The following is a 22,459-nucleotide window of genomic DNA, read 5'->3' on the forward strand; positions in this document are numbered from 1 at the left end:
TCAAATCTGGCCTCAGATACTTACTAGCTGTGTGACCCTGGGCAAGTCACTTAACCCTGTTTGCCTCTGTTTCCTCATCTATACATGAGCTGGAAAAGGAAATAGCAATCACCCCAGTATTTTTGACAAGGAAACCCCAAACTGGGTCACAAAGAGTTGAAATGACTGAACATATAAGAAATTCTGAGCAGGATGGTTTCACAAAAACCTGGTAAGACTTACATGAACTCATGTAAAGTGAAGAGAGCAGAACCAGGAGAACATTATACACAGTAACAGCAATATTGTAAGGGTGATCAACCGTGAAGCCTTAGCTACTCTGATTGAGATAATGATCTGAGAGAAATGATTATTTCTTTCTGATATTAATAACCAATTACTGAATTAGGATTAAGGTTTTCCCCTTTTTGTTTCCTCATTCAGAAATCAGCCCCTTGTAAGTTATTCGCCAGCATCCAAAGGACATTGTGGATAATGAGATTGTAATAACTTTCTCCTCAGTCTTGTTCAGACCCCACCCAAGTGGGACAGCTCACGTGTTCTACTCAGGCTTCCCTTGGGGTAGATCCTTTTACTAGATTGCTCAGGCTGGGGGAAGTCTGGGTAGAGATTAATAAGAATGACATAATCAAAGTCATATTCCCCAGCCCCTCATTAGAATAAGTCCACCTCTCATTGTAATATTCATTTTCTCACTAATTATTAACCAACCAGAATTGATTGCTGTCTGTCGGGAATGATGATCCGTCTTTGGTTCACACGAGACAGCCAAATGACCATTCTTTTATTAATTATTCACTAGCTATGATTAATAAAATGATTAATTACCTAGAAATTATGTCTCTCAAACTTTATATATATCACATATCCAAGACAATTCCAAAGGACTCATGATGAAAAAAGCTATCCATCTCTGAAGAGAGTACTAATGAACTCTAAATGCAGATTAAAGCATACTTTTTTTTTAAACTTTATTTTTATTGTTTTATTTTGTGTTTTCTTTTGCAACATGGCTAATGTGGAAATATTTTGGCATGACCTCACATATATAACTGAAATTAAAGTGCTTGCCTTCTCAAGGAGGAAGGAGGAGTAGGAGGGAGGGAAAGAATTTAGAACTCAAAATTTTTAAAAATGATTGTTAAAAATCATTTTACACGTAACTGGGAGATATTTAACAAAATAATTTTTTTTTTAAATTTTTAAAGAACGTCAGAGAGGCTGTGGGAAAAAAGGCACATTATGGCAGTTACTGGAACTGTGGATTGGTATAATCATTTCAGAAAGTAATTTGGAACTATGCCCATAAATTTACTAAACTATGCATGCTCTTTGACCCAGTGTTACCACTGCTAGGTCTATAGCCCAATGATACCAAAAAATGGGGAAAAAGACCCATATGTAGAAAAACATTTACAGCAGCTCTTTTTTGTGTTGACAAAGAATTGGAACTGAGGTGCCAATCAAATGGAGGATGGCTAAACAAATTTTATGGCATGTGAATGTAATAGGATCCCTAGATTTCTTCAAGGATTACCTCATATCACCTCCTCTATGAGGCCTTTCCTGATCCCTCCCAGTTCCTAGCTGCTTATACCTCCCTCCATTAAGAAATTACTTTATACTTACATTTTGTATTTCCTTATATGCATACACAGATTTCCCATGATTGAATGTAAGCTGTTTGACAGGAGGAACCATTTTGAGCTTATCTTTATATTCCTGGTGCCTAGTATACAGTATGCACTTAACAAACACTAGCTGATTGGCTATATGAGGCCTTCCCAGATCCTCTAGTTGCCATCCCCCTCAAGAAAAAAAGTCATTTTGCTTCTAGTTTGTATTTGCTCATACCCTTACGTTGTTAGGCCTCAGTAAAATGTAAACTCCTTAAGGGCAAAAGTCTGTTACTATCTTTATATTCACAGTCCCTGGCACAAAATAGGTTCAGTATTAAATAAATGCCTGTTGAGTGAATGAATGATCTACAGAAGTAGAAAAAGTTCCCACACTGATGAAATCACAAATCATTGAAATACTGACAATTATAGGCATTTAAATATGTACACAAGAAAAAAAGTTAATAAAAACAAACATGCAAACTGAAACAAATAACAAAGAAGGTAAATGATTGTGTCTATAAACTTTCGTTGCTTCACGGTTGTTAACTCCAACTCCAAAAATGAATATTATTGACTTTAACATAGCAGCCTCCATGTTCATGATCCTTCTTGTCATTTTTACTCAGCACATAACAAGAATTTGTTGCTGCTATTGTTAACTTTTACTACACAGCTATAGTCACTGTGAACACTTTTCTTTTGGTCTAGCTTTCTCCAACTGCATAATTTTATAGCAGTTTTCCCCTATTTCTCTGAATTCTTCACAGGAAGGTACTCTGGGGTAGCTGTCAAGCTGCCTGTACCTCTCTCTGGTTCTCAGTGAAGCAAGCTGTCACTCTCCCAGTTGGTTTTTTTCCCTTTCTCATATATCTAGAGGTAGGGGTTAGTATTTCCACCGATTAATTCAGTGTAGTACTCCCCTCCCCATTACAGGATCATAAATTTGGAGTTAAAAGGAACCCCAAAAGTTATCTTATCCAACATTTATTTTATAAATGAGGAAAACAGTCCCAAAATGATCATGTAACTTGCCCATGTTTGCCCAAGGTAGTTAGGGGGTAGAGCTGTGACTTAAATCCAGGTCCACTGACTCCCAATCTTTCTACTGAACACACCCTCTCTCCCTTTGATCTCATATCTGCTATACTACTTTTAGGGTCATTTAGAAAGACACACTTGTATTTGCTGTCCAGTCATGTCAGTCGTGAGCAACTCTCCATGACCCCATTTTGAGTATTCTTGACAAAGGTACAGAAGTGGTTTGCCATTTCCTTCTCCAGCTCATTTTATAGATGAGGAAACTGAGGCAAACAAGGTTAAGTGACCTGTCCAGGGTCACACAGCTTAGTGTCTGAGGCCAGATTTGAACTCAGGAAGATGAGACTCCCTGACTTCAGGCCTAGCACTTCATCCACTGAGCCACTCAGCTATCCACACACCTGTATACAGGTTTTAATAAGAATAACCAAAATAAATCATAGTAAGTTGGTATCAATACGCCCAGCCCATGTTTACTAAGCCCATGACCCTTTCAGATCCTATATCTACCCTCCAGCCATATATGGTCCCAAGGACTGGAAACAGAACTCCCCATAATTCTGAATAGCTTTTCATTCACAATAAAAGCCTTGCTGTAGATCAGTATTCATTGATTTGATACAAGTATTAAAAGTATTACTTGGTCTCTCCTGAAGACTACATGGTCAGGAATAGTACGCAATATCACTCCCAGGTAACTACAGCTCTACTTCCTAATCCCAGGTACTCCTTCCTACATGGCTATCAGGAGTCTTTATTTAACTACATCACTGTCCTTTTAATACAATAAATGCATATTTAACATTTTTATCAATGACTTGGGTAAAGGCACAGACAGCATCCTTATCAAATTTGCAGACTCTACAAAGCTAGAAGAGATAGCTAATAGCATGGATGACAGAACCAGGAACCTAAAACATTCTGACTGGCTAGAAAATTGGGTGGAATCAAATAAGATGAAATTTAATAAGCATAAATTTAGAATTATACAAGATAGGAGAAGCTGGATTATTATTAGTTCCTCTAAAATGATGTAGGGACATTAGTTGATTATAAAACCAAATATGAATCAACATTCATATAGCAACCACCAACACCTCATGTGATCTTGGCCAGAGCTCCCGAAAGTGAAAAGATGATCATTCTATTATGTTTTGTTCTAGTCGGGCCACATCTACATCACTGTGCTCAATTCTAGGCACCATATCAATAAGCTGGAGAACATCCAAAGGAGAACAACTGATTGGCGAAGGGCTTCAATTCTATGCCATATGAGAATCACTTTTTTTTAAAACTAGGAATGCTTAGTCTGGAGAAGAGAAATCTCAGGGAGGACATGATGGTTGTCTTCAAATGTATGTCGAAGAGAAACTAAATTTTCTAGCATAGTCCCAGAGGGCAAAACCAGGAACAATGGGTGAAATCAATGACTTAAATTTATACTTTATATCAAGTAAAACTCCTAATCATTTCAGTCAATTGATCAAGTATTTATTAAGTCACTACTCCATTCCAGTGCTGTACTAGGCACTGGGGATAAAAAGACAAACAGTACCTGCCCTCAAGAAGCTTGTATTCCATCAGAAAGACAACATATACACATACATATACATATATATGGAGAGACATATATATATATATATATATATATATGTGTATATATATATATATATATATATATATGCAGATGTGTGTGTGTGTGTGTGTGTGTGTGTGTGTGGAGAAGGAAATGGCAAACCACTCCAGTATCTTTGCCAAGAAACCTCCATGGGCAGTATGGTCCACAGAGTCACAAAGAATTGGACACGACTGAACAATAACAAATATACAAAATAAATAGCAGGTAAATGCAAAGTCATTAGGAAAGGAAGTCCCTAGCTGATGGGAAGATCAAGAAAGGCTTTGCATAGAAGTTGGTACTTGAGTTGAGTGTCAGAGCAAAGGAAGGATTCAGCAAAGTGCAGGTGAAAAAGAAGTATATTCAAGAAGGGGGACTGCCAATGCAAAGGCACAGAAATGAGAGACAGAAAGCTGTCTCTGAGGAATAGAGAGAAGACCAGTTTGCCTGGAAGACAAAGTGCAGGACATAAAATAACACATGATGAGGTTGGAAAGATAGGTTGAGTCCAGGTTGTAAAGAGCTTTCAAAGACAGAAGAGTCTACATTTTGTCCTAGAGGAATTAGGGAGCTACTGTGGCAATAGGGAGTACTGTGGTAGAGAGACTGGGTAGAGGGCCAGATATGCACTTGAAGAAAATGACTTTGACAATTACATGGAAGACAGACTGGCATAGGGAGATACTTGAGCCAGGGAGACCAATTTGGAGGCCTTCACCATAGTCCAGGCATGAGGTGGTAAAAGTGTGAATTATGATAACTATGCATAGTGTGAAGGTGATGGATGGATGGGAAAAATATTGCAGAGACAGGAAATGGCAAGATTTTGCAAATAACTACATATATACATTGAGGGGGAGTAAAGCATTGAGGATAACATTGAAGTTAGAACCCTGAAACACTGGAAGAATAGAGGTACCTTCAAAAGAAAGAGGAAAGTTTGAAAGAGAAGTAAATTTGGGGGAAAAAGATAATGAATACTGTTTTGAACATTTTAAACTTCAGATGTCTGTAAGAAGTTCCAAATGGAAATATCCAGTAGGTGATTGGTGACATAACCCTAGCTCTCAGCAGAGAAAATTATGCTGGATAGGTCAATCTGTGAGTCTTCTGCATAGAGAAGATAATTAAACCAATGGGAGCAAATGATGTCATCCAGAGAGTGTACAGAGAGCAGAGACCAGGACAGAGTCTTGGGCAACACCCACAATTAGGGACATGAAATGAGTGATAAGCCAACAGAGGAGACTAAGAAGTGGTCAGATAGAGAGCAGTACTCTCTCACTCAAAAGCTAGTGTACTATTTGTTGGGTATTTCGGTTTGCATTTCAGGTGTACATGGCATGGCTTCTAAATCCCTTTCCAACTCTAAAAAATTATTTGATCCTCTGATCTGGGAAGTCTGTGGATGCTTCCCACCACCATAAAACCAAGCTGCCTGGATATCACAGTCCCATCAAGGAAGTAGAAAGAGAAGAGTCACAGGCTGCCACAGTCTGCTCTCCCTACCATGCCCAACTCAGGCTCCCTTCCAACAAAGAGGAAGCTAAGGGTGGGAAATTTAAAAGAGGGACTAAGGAATGGCTAAACAAATAGTGATAAATGAATACAATGGAATATTACTGTGCTGGAAGAATCAAAGGACACGATGAATACACAAAAGCATGGAAAGACCTATTGTTGTTTGTCCCTTTTCTGAAGAGGACCAATGACACCACAGTGAACTGGATTTAAGTGAGGCAGAGTGACACAAAGTCATCAGCCTCACTCTCTCTTCCAGAAGTCCAGTGACAAGACAACTGGCCATGATACAGTGGATGACCTTAGCATCTTCAATATTTAACCAAGCTCTAAGCTCTCCGCAGTGCCTACTTTAGATGCCTTCATGGCCATTAGAATAAATTGTTCTCATCTGCCCATTCTGCCAGGGGAAGTCTACCTGGGATAGACATTCCCCTAAATCACAGATGGTTTTGAGACCTGTTGGTTACCCTCAACCTGGTTTAGCCCAAAATGGTTTTACCAGGGTATGGCTGCTGCACATGCTACAGCTCCTTGAAGTCACAAGTGGGAGTTGGGTGAAAGGTGGACACCAAACACAGATGAACAGCTCTGAAAAGTGGACTCAGTAAATCCCCATACCAGAGGCGCTAGTCCTCCCTGAACACCCCGTTATGCAATGTAAAGGAAGTCAAACCAGGAAAACAATAACCACAATAACTGCAAGAAAAAGAAAATGAACTTCAACAACATCAAAACAATAAAAATTAATGCCATAAAACTACATTAATGAAGATTGGCCCCAAAGAAGAGACATGAGAAGATATCTTTTCCTGCATTTTTGCAACACCCCTTCCAGCTCTCATTGACTGGCCAACAATAAGTCCAAGCCAAGCCCCACTTGGTCATTGTTTGGGCCCTGATTGGCTCAGAGTAAAGGTAAATAGCAGTTGTTTCTGTTTTGGCCAGAAACTCTAAGGGTCTTTCCCTTCCCAGATTTTTTTTTTTGGACTAGGTTAAAAAAAGGCCATTCTCTGCCCTCATTTCTTACCTAGCCTTAGTCACCGAAAGGGCATTGCCTCAGTCAAACTGATCTGTTAAAGACCTTAGCTTAAAAAGGCCAAGGTCTCCCACTGCATCCAGGGCCATCTCCAGTTGTCCTGATCTATATCTTGCCACTGGACTCTGATATCTCTGGAGGAGAAAGTGAGGCTGGTGACCTTGCACAGCCCTCCTCACTTAAATCCAAATCACTTCCATGTCACGGCATCACCTCCCTGATGTCATGGGCCTCTTCGAGAACAAAGGACAAACAACAACAGCAGCAACAACAACACTGGATATGACAAGAAACCTTTTCTATATGTTGACTGCTTTTGCTCATCGTTTTAAAAATTCTTTATCATAAAGAATGGCTCTCTAGAATTGGGTAGAGCAATAGACAAGAGTGGGAAATGTAGGCAATGTAAAAACAAAAGATATCAATGAAAATATATTTTTTAAAAATAAGGAGGACAGGGGCAGCTAGGTGGCACAGTGGATAGAGCACCAGCCCTGAAGTCAGGAGTACCTGAGCTCAAATCCGGCCTCAGACCAAACACTTGACACGTTGTAGCTGTGTGGCCCTGGGCAAGTCACTTAACCCCAATCGCGTAAAAAAAAACGGATGAAAAATAAGGAGGACTCAGATTCTAAAAATCTAGCCAGTGGTGCAGACTCACTAGGAATCTTGCTCACTCCAATTATACATATATATATATATATATATATATATATATATATATATATACAGAGAGAGAGAGACACACACACACACATACACATATATACACATATATACATATATATGGGATATTAGGATATTGAATATTACTATATTTGAGAGAATGTTTTATATATGTATATATATATACATATGTATACAAAATAACATTCTCTCAAATATACTAACTTCCCAATTCCTCAATCTACTAAATTCTCATGAGATACAATTTCCTAATAAATCCATTCTATTCCCTACATATACCTATTGAATCTATTTCTTCCAACATCGTTCAGTTCTGTAATTTCTTTCTTTTTCACCTAAGTGTCTGACTATTTATGGAGCAGCTGGAGGTGCAGTGGATAGAGCTCTAGGCCTAGAGTCAGGAAGAACAGAGTTCATATCTGGCCTCATACACTTAACTTGCTGTGTGACTTTAGGTAAGTTACTAACTGTATGACTTTCCTCAACTGTAAAATGGGGCTAGAAAACAAATACTGTTTGTCTCAGCTTCTGCAACTATAAAATGAGGATAATAATAGCACCTATATCCTAGGGTTGTTGTGACAATCAAATGAAATATTTGTGAAGCCCTTAGTACAGTGCCCGGCATGTAGTAGGCACCATAGAAATGTTTATTCCCTTCCCTTTTCCTTATGTTCCAGCACTTAGCACATGGTCTGGTACATAATAATAGGTGGTTAATAAATGCTTGTTAACTTGATTTGGAAGGTGGAGTTTTGAAATCTCCTACTTTTGATGTCTTTCTACCTAGAGTCTTGGGCAATTCAGTTGACTTATTAAGAACCCACTGTGTTCCACGCACTGTTTCAGGCACTGAAGATACAAATACAATAAATGAAGCAATTCTTTCTCACAATGAGATTAAAAATGGGAGACAATAAGGACACATATATGTGATGAATATGTAGAGAATAAATATGAAGAGAATAAATTTAAAAACTACAAAAGAAGTTAAATACAAGGCAGTTTGAGACGGAAGGCACTCTCAGTTGGGAAAATCAGAAATAGCTTCACGTAAAACTTAGTGCTTGAGCTACATCTGGAAGAGAGGGATTCTATGAGGAAGAAGTGAGAAGGGAACAAGGGACAATCAGTACAAAAGCATGGAAACAGGAGATGAGATTGTATCATCCTTCTCCATAAAATTTTGCAACTATGGATGGATGCTGCTCTTGTCCGCCCTATCACCCCTTGGCAATAATCATAGAATCTTAAGTTTAGAGCCAGAAGGGACCTTAAAGACCATCAAATCCAACCGCTTCAATTTATAAATGAGGAAACTGAGAAACGGAGAGGTTAATACCTTGCTGAACCCAGGTCTTCCTGTCTCCCAGCCAAGTGCCTAATCTACCACCCCATATGAGATTGTGACCGGTGGTTAAGGCCATTTCTCTGCTCTTTCAGTCTCCTCACTTTGGCGTTTGCTTGATATTACTTATAGGTCGTATGGTTAGTGTAATATAAACCCTAGAGCTCCAGAGGAACATGAGTAATTATGATCTGTTTCTGCATGTATGTTGGGACTGGCGGTTATTCCTCTGAGACCAGTCAGAACATCCAGGAACATGAGCAGTTTGAGTCCCTTGGATTGTCTCTGTGGGTCTACAATTGTATTGTTGTGACACTCCTAAATCTGGGCATGGATATTCACATTAATTTGGTCCCAGCTTCAGCCTAACAGTGCATATACAACAACAATGCTATCTCAGCTCAGCAGCTCCCCACTCCCTGGGGGCCATGTATTCTGCCAAGGACATAGGAATATAACAATTTCAATCCTTCAAGGATACAATAATCATAAACTTTAAAAAAAAACTACTAATGCCGGAACAAACTGTTTCCCAAGTTATTCCTACGAAATGAAAATGAAAATGAAAACCTATGAAAATATCTCCCAAAGTTGAAACATACAAATGCCTCTGCTCCAGATGCCGTAAGAAGCTTTGACATTGTTACAGGCTCTAAGAGCTGTATCCCTTCAGACGGTCCACGACTGATCGCTTGATGGTGTAGGCCGAGGGTGCTTAACTTGAATTCCATGAACGGGGCACTTTTAGCATTTTGGTAACTGTATTTTAATGGGATTTGTTTCCTCTGTAGTCCTATATATTGTATTTTATGCACTTAAAAACATTATTCCAAGAAGACGTCCATAGGTTTCACCAGACTGTCAAAGGGGTTTGTAACACCAAAACACCTAAGAGACCCTGCTGCAGGCAAAAAAAGGAAGTGAAAGAAAGATGCCAGAGACTAAAAAGATAAAAACTAAAATATAAAACTAAACTTATTGGTACAGGGTAAGCATGCATTATTTTAGATTGAACTGATTTGTGGAGTGAACTGAAGTTAACTTTTCTATGAAGAAAGGGTTTCCCAATCAATTTAATTGAATAAATCAGACTGGTATGGAATGATATGTTAAGCTAATGAAAAGGAAAAATCCTTTTAGGGACTTTAGGTCATTAATTTTCAGCATGCAAATGGTTTTACTGATTATTAATGAGTCTTAGTTATTCATTAAAACAAGCCCAGTAGTGCAAAACTTGGCAACATTTTCTGAGTGCTTAATTACTTGAATTGCTACATGGAAAGTAATTAACTTGTACTTTTTTTTTAGGAATCCTCAAAATCTGGTTTTCCATTAATTCAGGTAATGTGGTTCTCCATTAATTTCTCCACTTGGTCTGAATCAATAATGTTTTATTATATGTAATACCAAATGACAAATGTGAATGTGTTCTTTGGAAGATTTAACTTTAAGATGGTATGAATAAGTGTTTTTATTTCAAACTCTAAAGAAAAACATATTATAATAGAATTTGAGAATCTTTACCTTCAAAGATATTGCCAATCTGTGATGACAGGTATGAACAAATCCCAAGCTAGTTAGCAGCAGTGTGGTATTAGAGAGAGTGCATGACAGTCAGAGTCAAAGTACCAGGTCTCAAAACCTAGCCCATTTGATGAATCTAGCTCTACTTACTACAAGCTATCTTATGACACTGAGACAGTCACCTCGTTGGTATGCCATATACCTTAGGGCTCCATTCTCATGGATCTTTCCCTTTCCCCTCAGACCAAAGGCCAATAGAAATACTTCCCCATAAAATGACAGTATACTTGCCCCACACTCTATGCTCCCTGGGCCTTAGCATCCTCCTCCATAAAATGAAGAAGTTGGAATAAATGATCTCTTAAGATCTCTTTTGGTTCCAAATTAAAAAATTCTAAATCAATATGCAATATAACACAGACACTATCTGGAGACCTCTGTTAAAAGGTCAGAGTTGAAACATTTCTATGAACAAATTGTGATAGGAGCAGCACCTGTTTTATGTATTATGACCAGTTTCCCTTTAAGAGGTCAGAGAGCCCCTTCTTGAGATTATCGTTGGATTGGCTTCCTTCCCTGAAGCATAAAAGGCCCAGCCTATGGAAAATCGGCATAGGAGATTGTAAAGGAATTCCTACTACCCTAGAGGAGACATCTTCCCTAACTCACATGGTCAGTTGCCTCAGTAAATTCAGAGGTAGAGGGGAGCAGCCTATTTTTAGCTGACTAGGTATTTTTTTAACTAAGTTATTTTTTAACTAAGTGATTATTCAGTCATTTTTCAGTCATGTCCAACTCTCTGTGACCCTATTTGGGGTTTTCTTGGCAAAGATGCTGGAGTGGTTTGCCATTTCCTTCTCTACCTCATTTTACAGAGGAGGAAACTGAGGCAAACAGGGTTGAGTGACTTGCCTAGAGTCATACAGCTAGTAAGTGTCTGAGGACAGGTTTGAATTCAGGAAGATGAGTCTTCCCGACTCTAGGCCCTACATTGTATCCACTATGCCACTTAGCAGCCCTTCTATCATGGTTAACACTACTAAAGTTGTTTTTATTGCATTTTATGGTCCATGAGCACCTTATTATATCCTACTACTCTACTACTATACTGGCCTAAGCCAGGCCTGACCCAGAATATAAACCTATTAGGCTCACTTCTTCTTCAAATAGTGAATCTTTACCTATGTAGGGAGAATAGGAATTTCGTTGCTAATAGAAATTTCATTGCTAATAGGAAAACAGGACAAAGGTCACCACCAGTGCCATTCCAGTCCCTTTTCCAGGGACACACAGAATTGTAGATTTAGAACTGGAAGGGATTTTAGGGGACATCAAGTCCAATCCCCTTTTTTCACAGATGAGAAAACCCAGAGAGGTTAAATGACTTGTCTACAGTTATACAAGTCATAAGTAGCAGAGCTAGGATTCAAATTCAGGTCTTCTGACTTTAAATCTAGCATTTTTTTTTGTACCCTGACTCTGGGTCTTTTAAAGTGAAGCTCCTAAGTGATTTGCAAGGACCACAACCCACCGAGTAAGATCGGAAAGGAATACTGTCACTTGAATTTAAAAAGCTTATTGAATTTGAGCCTCAGGCAGAAACACAGGATTCAAAGAGCACATTAAACGCAGAAGGCACTCTCAGGCAGTCTGGCTCTGCCCAAATTACAAACGGGGCTAAAGTAGACTATAGGGCTATAAGCTAAGAAAGGTGATAAGGCCCCTTCCCTACAAGGAAGACATCATAGAGCAGCTTCAATTCAATAGAAAAAAGCAAGCCAAAAATGGATAAAAAGGTTTTGCACAAAATCAACGCAACCAAGATTAGAAGGAAAGCAGAAAGCTGGGAAACAATTTTTATAGCCAGTGTTTCTGATAAAGGACTCACTTCTAAAATATAGAGAGAATTCAGTCAAACTTGTATGAATACATGTCATTTTCCAATTGATAAGTGGTCAAAGGATATGAACAGGCAGTTTTCAGATGAAGAAATTAAAGCTATCTATAATCATATGAAAAATGCTCTAAATCACTACTGATTAGAGCAATGCAAATTAAAACAACTCTGAGGTACCACCTCACACCTATCAGATTGGCTAACATGACAAGACAGGAAAGTGATAAATGATGGAGAAGATGTGGGAAAATTGGCCCATTAATGCATTATTAATGGAATTATGAACTGATCCAACCATTCTGGAGAGCACTTTGGAACTATGCCCAAAGGGCTAGAAAATTGTGTTTACCCTTTGATCTAGCACTACCACTACTAGGTCTGCATTGCAAAGAGACTGAAGAAAAGGGAAAAGAACCCACATATACAAAAATATTTATAGCAGCTCTTTTTGTGGTGCCAAAGAACTGAAAATTAAGGGGGTGTCCATCAATTGGGGAATGGCTGAACAAGTTGTGGTATATGAATGCAATGGAATATTATGCTTCCATAAGAAATGATGAGCAGGCAAATTTCAGAAAAACCTGGAAAAACTTACATGAACATATTGACTGAAGTGAGCAGAACCATGAGAACATCGTACCCAGTAACAGCAACAGCGTGGGATGATCAACTATGATAGACTTAGTTCTTCTCAGCAATACAACGATCCAAGACAATTCCAAAAGACTTATGATGGAAAATGTTATCCACATCCAGAGAAAGAACTGTGGAGTCTAAATGCTGATCAAAGCATAATAACTTCATTTTTTTGTGTTTTTTGTTTTTTCCTTTCTTGTGGTTTTTCCCTTTTGTTCTGATTCTTCTTTAACAACACGATTAATGTGGAAATGTGCTTAACATGATTATGCATGCATAACCTATATCAGATTGCTTGCTGTCTTGAGGAGGCAGGAGGAAGAAGGGGAGAAAAATTTGGAACTCAAAATTTTACAAAAGATGAATGTTGAAAAATATTTTTACATGTAATTAGAAAAAAATAAAATACTATTAAGGGAAAAAAAAGAGAAGAAAAGAAAAAAAGCAAGCCACAGTAAAGAGTAGCAGAAGTCGTGCAGAGGGCAGCCCAGTGGAAATAGCAGCAGCAGGCAAGCAACGAAATAACTGCTAAGGACTAGCAGTAAGAAGAGCCCAGCATGATACAATGATAGCTTATAGCCCCCAGCCATCACCACACCACCAAAGCAAGGGGTTCTACAGGGGGAAGTAGTGAGCAGTGGTGTTAGAGGAAGAATGGTGAAAGGGTTCAAGCTATGATGCAGACCCAGAAACAGGAATTGTTCTGATGATATGTGTCCTCCCACACATACACCCTTTCTCACTAAAAATGCAGAAGTCTACAGAAGTATCTCAATGTATATAAAGGGGGGGGGGGGTTGGCATTTAATTTGCTAGGCTATCTAATTAAATTCATGTTTTTGCATCCAGTTTATGTCTTCTCATGCTTCTCTAAAGGCAGGTAGGTGGCATAATAGAGATAGCACTGAGCCTAAGAGTTCAGAAGACCCAAGTTCAAATCCTATCTCATTTGCTTACTAGCAAGGCACTTTAAGCACTTTCTGCCTCCATCTCCTCGCCTGTAAAATAGAGATAATGATGGCACCTACCTCAAAGAGTTGTGATAAGGATCAAAAGACATAATATATGTAAAGTACTTTGCAAATCTAAAGTGCTGTATAAATATTGGTTATTATTTTATCATATCCATAGATTCTTACAGCATTATACTATTCCATTACATTCATGAGACATAAATGTTACCACATGTAGAGAACTAGACTTGGAGTCAAGATATCATTATCCTGCTTCTAACACTGATTAACTGTGTGACCCTGGACAACTCACTTACCTTCTGTTAGTCTCAGCTTCCTTGATTGTAAAATGGGGATAATAATAGCACCTACTTCACAGGATTGTTATGAGGACTGAATGAAATAACCTATGTAAAATACTTTGCCAACTTGGAAGGGCTATATAAATGTGAGATATTATTATTATTATTATTATTATTATTATTATTACTATTACCAAAACTTGTTTGGCCATTCTTTAACTAATGGCCTATTTATTTCTAGTTCTCAACTTCTACACAAAGTGCTACTATAAATATTTTTATGTACATGGGGAGTTTCTTTTTATCAATGACCTCTCCTGAGATATGTGCCTAGCAGTGTAATCTCTGGATCAAAAGACACATTTTAGTTACTTTCTTCGCATAATTCAAGGGGTGGAACACTACATAAAACATTATACCCTTTCATTTATTGGTTAGTTTTATTGAACTGGTTTTTCCCCCTTTTTTATTCTTTGTAATAAGACGATACTTTATGTAGGTGATTTTAAAACAAAACATCAATAAAATTGTTATTTTTTAAGTGTGCCTCTTGCTCCAAACTGGAGCGTCTTTTGGTTGCTCTGGTCAGAGAAAGACCACCAAGAGCACATGTACTGTGGACTCTGATCCTTAAACCTATGGCAGCTTGCAAGGGCCCAGCATTGGGCCATGAAGAGAGGCTACACTTCTATAAACTAGATGCTGCAGAAATCTAGAAAGAAACTTTGCTGTGCTTCGATTCTAACTGTACTTTTATTAAGGGCTCACAAATAATTATTCATCAACATCCGCGTGTTACAATTTTCAGAGATGTTCATGCAGTATTTATATACTAATCCAAAATCCCAATGGCAAATTAGAGGCCATTATCTTTAGTTTATGAATCCCAAAAGGTATTTTAAAAATCAATTCATAAGATCCATAACATTTTCCATTCATAGTTAATCCTTTAGTATCAGATTTAAGCATAACAGTGGAAAATATTTTATATTTAGAGTCAGAAGACCTGGGCTCAAGTCTTGGATCTTGGCCATGTACTAGCCATGTGACCTTTGGAAAATCACAACTTCTCCTAAGCCTCAATTTTCTCATCATAGCAATAATTATACTGGCACTACCTACCTCACAGAGTTGTTGTGAGGAAAGAACTTTGTAAAGCATTCTATAAAGGTGAGATATTATCATTTCTTAATATCCAACCTGATAAGCCTCTCTGTGATTCACACATTTAGAGCTGACAGAGACCTTCAAGACCCCTACAAAGGTCAAGTGACTTGCCCAAAGCTATACAGGTAATAAGGATTTAAATCTAGGTACTGCATTCCACATCAATGTTCTTTTTTAATATTACACTTAGCCAGGCTCCCTGAGCAAAAAAGACATATACAGAAAACCTTTCTGCATTGGCTGGACCTGCTAGGGTATGCATTAGGAGCACAGGGTAACCCTGTATTCATAATACAGAATCCAAGCAGGATTTTTACGTCCAAACGCCAAACACATGACAGAAAAGGTCTTGTTTTGCTTTTAGTAGGCTAAAATAAAGTTAGAAACTGCTATCCAGACACAGTCCATATGAGATATCACACAAAGCACCTGGCAAATCTTAGGGTACTATAAAAACACCAGCCATTACTATTATTATTGTTGGAGCAATTCAGTGGAAAACTCTTGGATAGAATGTCAAGGAAAACTGCATCAGCCAAAGAAAAATATTCACCATGAGAACTACTTCATATGTCAAAAAGAAAAGGAGTAAGAAACTCTCAGGGTATCTTCTCTACTTTGTTCACAGCCAAATTATTCTTCAATTTTAGAGATTTTCAGAATTTTAATTTGATGCTGCCACCTGCTGGACAATGTTTATATATAAACCCCATACCAAAAAGATTAAGTTCTCCAACTTTTCCCTGCAACAAGAATGAAAGATCATTCGTGGTACTGTAAAATGTTTGGGGGTTTAAAATACATATGTACTTTTCTTCATGTAAAAACACTTATGTGCATCAAAATGTAAAGGTTTAATTATATTGTTGTGATGCAAACAGCAGCAGGAAATTTCAGCAAAGAAATGACCTCCTAGAGAAAGGAATAAAATGTTCCACAAAGGTTCTCATTAAAAACAAACAGTCAGCAGAACAATTGTCATTCTCCTTCAGAGTGAACCAATCAGAGTTAATACAATGCAATCAGGACAGCCACTGGAGAAAGTAGAGGGTCAGAGGGAATGAGGTTCAAGAAAGGCCTTGCCTATAAAAGCTGAAGATGAACAAAATAAATATTTTTCCCCGTAGTCCTTACCAATGACTCAATTTTCACATTTTGTCCCAAATCTCATCCAATCTACAGCAAGATGAGTATTTTAGACCTAAATATATTTACCTTTAAATAAGAAATGCAGAGGCTACAATTCAAAAGAGCTTTTCTGGGCAGCAGGCAGCTCTCTCAGACCTCTGATTTCAACCTTTTGAACATCACAGTAATCTAGAAGGCAGACACAAGTCATGTGGCTCATCTGGTAACTGTGATTGCAAAAGTAGCTCAAAAGGCACATAAATGTGAAGACCACTCATTTAAGCTAAACATAAATGCCACTCTTCTTAGTCTTCAAAAAACATACATATTTTATGGATTGCCCCCTTGTGATTTGAAAAAGAACACAAATTAACATCGTTGGGTATACTGTGACTGAGAATGCTGTTAAAAATTAGTTCACTATAGCACTCCTTCCACAAGGAGTCTGTCTTTAGGATACCATCCTAGAGAGTATGCAGGAAATAGTTAGTGACCTTTAAAAAGGTTTTCTTTCTTTACTGAGAACTTGACAAGATCAACAAACATAAATATTTCCTATATGTACAAAGAAGAGAAAAAAAAGATTATATATTAAACCTTAAATGTCTTAGGTTCTTTAAGTATATATTGTTTTACACTATAATGTGAATACTTCCTTGATTGCCTACGCCCCTTCCAAACTTCTTTCTGCTCATCTTTCTGTATTCTTTAATATTTTATTGATTTTCTTTTTCTCTTGTCTTTTCTTTTTTTGTGGGGGAGGAGCGGAGAGAGAAACATTACTATCACTACTCCCTTCCCCACCTTTCAAGAGCTGGTTGCCAATTGGATAAAGAAGTAAACAGTTGGGGGCAACTAAGTGGTGCAGTGGATAGAGCACCAGCCCTGGATTCAGGAGGACCTGAGTTCAAATGCGACCTCAGACACATAACACTTACTAGCTGTGTGACCCTGGGCAAGTCACTTAACCCCATTGCCTAACCAAAAACAAACAAACAAAAAACTATCCAAGAAGTAAACAGTTAAGTCCTGTTTCTAAACTAGAAATTATGGTATCTTATTAAAATTCTGCATGTCATTACTGTCATGGTCCGGATTTCTTGCTTGGAGTAAAAGGGTTCATCTACATCACAGACTTGGAAGAAACCTCAAGAGATCATGTTTTCCAACCACTAGCCTTTAGGCACATTATCTTCCTCCATCGCCCTGTTAAGTGTTCAAGCTGTAAAAAATGCTATGTGGTGCAGTGAATAGAGGTGGGAGGCCTGAAGTTAAAAGGCCCTCAGTTCAAAACTTAGTTGCAGTATGACCCTGGACAAGTCACTTAACCCTGTTTGCCTCAGTTTCCTCATCTGTAAAATAAGCTGGAGAAGGAACAGTAAATCACTCCAATATCTTTGCAAGAAACTCTCAAAAGGAGTCATGAAGAGTCAGACATGCCTGAACAAGAACAATAGGTTTGGAGATTTTTTTTAATGTGTTGTATAGCCTTTTTTTTAACTTAGTACAACACACAGATTGCTAAAAAAAAAAAACAAAGTCTCTCAAATTAAAATTTGGTATTTAAGACCAATTGGTTATCATGCTGAGAGAAAAAAACCAATATTTTAGTATTTCAAATGGCTTAACAACAATAGCAAATTCAATTTCAGTGTGACACATCCTAGAATAAAATGTACCAACCATACTTCACTGATTTAAGGGAAGCCTTTCTGACAAAGTTCAAAACCCCATTACCCAAAGAGACCTTGAAACATCACTTTTCTATGAAGCGAGCTTCATTCAAGGTTAATCTGGTCCACAGTTGCTTCAAGAGGATTTCCCCATGCAGGGACTATTAATCCGGGGTCTACAGACTCCTGTGGATAGACTGCAGGAAGGTTGTGAACTTGGATGGGAAAAATTTTACATCTTTATTTTCACTAACTTCTAACTGAAATTTAGCATTCTCTTCTATTATAAACATAGGTAGCAACAGCCTTCATAATATCATTAAATAACAAAATGTAATTGTTAACTTGACTGTATTTAGCATATTAATAAAGAAGCACATGTTGCTTTGTAGCAAATTTGTTTTTTAATATTTTAGAAATTGTACTTTAACATAAATTGTTTTCTTTGCAATCCTATGTATTTTAAGTCAGGTATTTCAAAAACATGACTCTGAGAAGGGCTTCAAAGGCTTCGTCTAACTGCCAAATGTCCATGACACAAAACAGGCGAGGAAATCTCTGACCCAGAGGGATTCAAAGAGTCTGACATCACCCAACAAAAATGTATCAAGAGCCTACTTTGATCACGGTGCCTTGCTAGAGACTGGGAATACAGAGATAAAGATGAGACATTCTCTAGCCTCAAGGAGCTTACATTCAACGGGAATTAGTCTTGGGCATTCTACAAAGTTGGAGCTTCACTTCAGAGTTGAGAAGGTAATCATCAAAGTACCAGAGTAAACCAAAGGTCCCCTAACAGGGCCATTGCTCGGCACAGACAGAGAAGACGGCTGCCTGCCTCTGCAAAATCACTGGAGGAAAGCTTTAAAGGGATCCTTACCCCAAGTTACTAAACTCTGTCCCATTGCCTAAAATTCCTGCAGTAAAAGTCAATAGACTAAGGCATTGTATCTCCAGAAGGTCCTGTTAAAATAGAAATATGTTAAAGGAATTAATCCATTAACAGGATTAATCATGTTGGCTAACCTCAGAAAGTAGAGTCCCAAGGGAACAGGGTGGTAGGAAGGGGAGCTAACAAATGAAGTGTACAACTTGGTGGAGTACTTCAGTGATGAGTCCCAAGTAACTAGCTAACTTAAATACAGGGAATGTCTGGGTAAGGGAGGCTCCCAATAGAAAAGAGAAATGCCTGAGAGAAATAATCATTAAGATTCACACAGCTCTTTAAGGTTGACAAAGCTCTTTGCTTACAACACGCCTGTGAGATAGGTGGTACGAGAATCACTGTTCTTATTTTATAGATGAGGAAACTGGGGATATGAGTTTGCCCATGATTGCAAAGCATATATCTAAGGTGAAACTCAAAACTAGGCCTCCTGACTAAAGTTCTATTCACTGTATGTACCACATTGTCTCACTGGGATGTCACACAAGGACCATTTCTCCTGCTTCCCAATTTTGCATACTGATATCTCAGGCTCCTTAGACCTTCACTGTAACTAAACCAGGATCTTGGTGATCCTGAACGATTTATGCTAATGTGAAAACCATTTCCCTAAAGAAGAGCTGAATCATCACTCGTTAATTTTTGAGTCTAGTTATGTATATACTTGACTCAAATACATTTCTCCTACAAAACTTTTTTTCAAAGTCATGGCTCTTACTCACCAGTTGTCTCTTCTGAAGAGGTAGCCAGAGTCACAAATTTTTTGGTATTTTCTATCTCCTCATTACTCTGTACAGCATCAAAATTTTTGATAATCTAATGAAAGAAGGAGAGAGTCTGAATATAGGAAAGAAATAGGGTGACTATACTCATTTTATTTAAAAATAATAGCAATGTTTCCAGAATGGCTCAGAAAATGAAGAAAGTACAGTCCTTTTTTAAACTCAAATAACTAAAAATGTTCTAAATATTCCTTGTTCTAGTAATTTTTCTGCCGTTATAAGAATCTCATGCCAGTGGAGGCAAGTATATTTCTCTCACTGTATAATTACAATTCCTTTTTACCAACTATGACCTTTGCAGATCAAGTAAATAATTCCTTCATCCTGCCTGAAGTTGCCTATGGCTAATGAATAACCTAGAGGTACACTATCTGATTGGAATTCCAAACACTTCATGGTTTGAAAAATTACAGCATATTTACAGGCAACCATTGACCAAAGCCTATTCTAGACTGGCTGAAATTCACAGAGAATCAATGAGAATAAATGAAAATAAATAACTGACCAGGTTCATCTGTTAAAATATACCATTTGCCTTGACCAATTTTACATGTTACTTTCATGTAACTTTCAAGTTACTTTCATGATCCCTTTGACTCCTGCTCCAAAGAAAATATTAGCTTTCAAAAGTTTTTTATTAATTACATTATTTTTGGTGAAACCAGTCAAGTGATCTAGGAGAACTTCTTCAAAAATAATTCAATCTATTACTATAACATCACATTGTTTCTTCCCATGACCTAAGAAGTCCTCTCCCTGGAATGCATAAGTCCAGATTAGAAGCAATAAGCAGAAAGGAGCAAGCATCAGTATTACAGAGAAATTACAGAACATGAGGTCCTGAGAACATAAAAAAAAAAGTCAACGAGTATTTATTGAACACCTACTTTATGACCAACACTGTGCTAAGTACTGTGAGAGAAACAAGAAAGCTAACATTCTTTTCCTTAAGGACATTAGAGTCTAAATGAGAATGAAAGGACAAGATTATTCTATAACTGAAGATTTAAATGAAAAGAAAAACAATAAAGGTTAGAATGTCCAAGTGGAAATGTCCAGGACATATGGGCTTAGAGCTTGGGTGAGAGGTCAAGACTAGAGCAAAAGATCTAATGGCTGAACCCTCCATAGCTGGATGACATTCAGAGTATCACCCACCCACATTATGAATCTAAAAACAGAAGCAAGGATGAAGTCTGTGCTTCTATTTTGTCCTGACTATGGCTCTAACACTAGTTCCTCTTGGTATCTTAGAAATCTGACATCTAACTCCTGACCCCACAATTCAAACTATGTCCCTAAACCCTATCCCTAGCCCCAGTCGTTAAATACCAAACATTACAAAGCCATATGTTCTGGGAATATGAAGTGAACTCACTCAATAAGCATCATCTCTGAAGACTCAAATCACAAATAACAAGGATTCTCTGAAAGCCAATGATAAGCTATAGTCTTTCAGAAATAAATATAATATATATGCTTCAATGAATTTATGATCTCATTGATGTGACTACCCCCTCCAATGGTATAGATTGCAACCCATCTATGCTCCATTATCCTACGGATTGCATATAATTTTGATTTCGGAGATTGTATTTCTTCATGATTTTCAGCCATGTGGCATAACTGGAAAAAATTTTAGTATAAAAAAATATGAGTTTTATCTCAGAGAGTGATTTGGGATCTTGGAAAGTGCTCACAATTAACCAAATGCAATTAAGTCTACTTTATTCCTTCTACTTATTTCTGGATGCAACTCACTGTCCATCTGTAGCATCATTCCTAGATATATGTACTGATGCACTAACTCAATGAACTTCTTGTAGGAAAGTGTGTTGCTTTCTGAAAAACAGGCATTCCTCAGTCATTTAGGAGTTTTCTATACAGACTGTAAGATTAGTCTCTGTTAAATTTCAGTGGATCTAACTGAAGAGGCCCTGAAGTATCATGGGGTTTTATGCAAGCAGTATCAGTGTCATAACAAAAAGAAGAGCATAGAAAGGGTCTTACCATTCCATTCCTCTTCCATAGGACATCTTACAGGCCTGAGCTGAACTCAATATTTCTATATGTGTTCTCTATGATTAGTGAATTAATGAATCTTGAAGTGAAGTGAACTTCTTGCTCCATTATCAAAATCTTTTGTGATCTTGACGCATGTGTAGCTCTTGAGATATTTGTGTGTGTGTCTGTGGCTAAACTCCTTGAAAAAGCTATCTACAACAGGTGCCTCCACTTCCTCTCCTCTCACCCTTTTCTTAACTCTCTCTTCAGTCTAGCTTCTGACCTCATCATTCCACCATAATTGTTCTCTCCAAAGTTACTAATGATCTCGTAGTTGCTAAATCTAATGATCTTTTCTCAACCTTCATCCTTCTTGACCTCTCTTCAGGTTTTGATGCTGTTGAGTACTCGCTTCTCTAGGTTTTAGGACACTAGTCTCTCCTGGTTCTCCTCCTACCACCTGACTACTCCTTCTAAATATCCTTTGCTACACTTTCATCCAGGTTATATCTACTATTCATGGGTGTCCCACAGGGCTCTGTCCTGAGCCCTTTTCTCTTCTCTCTCACTACCA

The 22,459-nt window shown here is 37.8% G+C and overlaps 1 protein-coding gene across 3 annotated transcripts in view; it reads right to left on the reverse strand.

The window, feature by feature from the left end:
- FSIP1 (fibrous sheath interacting protein 1) overlaps positions 1–22,459 on the reverse strand; it is a 255,854-nt gene that overhangs the window by 208,316 nt on the left and 25,079 nt on the right. For all 3 annotated transcript variants that reach the window (XM_078151333.1, XM_078151332.1, XM_078151334.1), the window contains one exon: positions 19,822–19,915. In XM_078151333.1, coding sequence (XP_078007459.1) covers positions 19,822–19,915 — 94 coding nt within the window. The remainder of the gene's footprint in view (positions 1–19,821; positions 19,916–22,459) is intronic.

The sequence above is a fragment of the Phascolarctos cinereus genome, unplaced genomic scaffold (assembly GCF_003287225.1).
Source record: "Phascolarctos cinereus isolate Bilbo 61053 unplaced genomic scaffold, phaCin_HiC Scaffold_3;HRSCAF=262, whole genome shotgun sequence".
Classification (NCBI taxonomy): Eukaryota; Metazoa; Chordata; class Mammalia; order Diprotodontia; family Phascolarctidae; genus Phascolarctos; species Phascolarctos cinereus.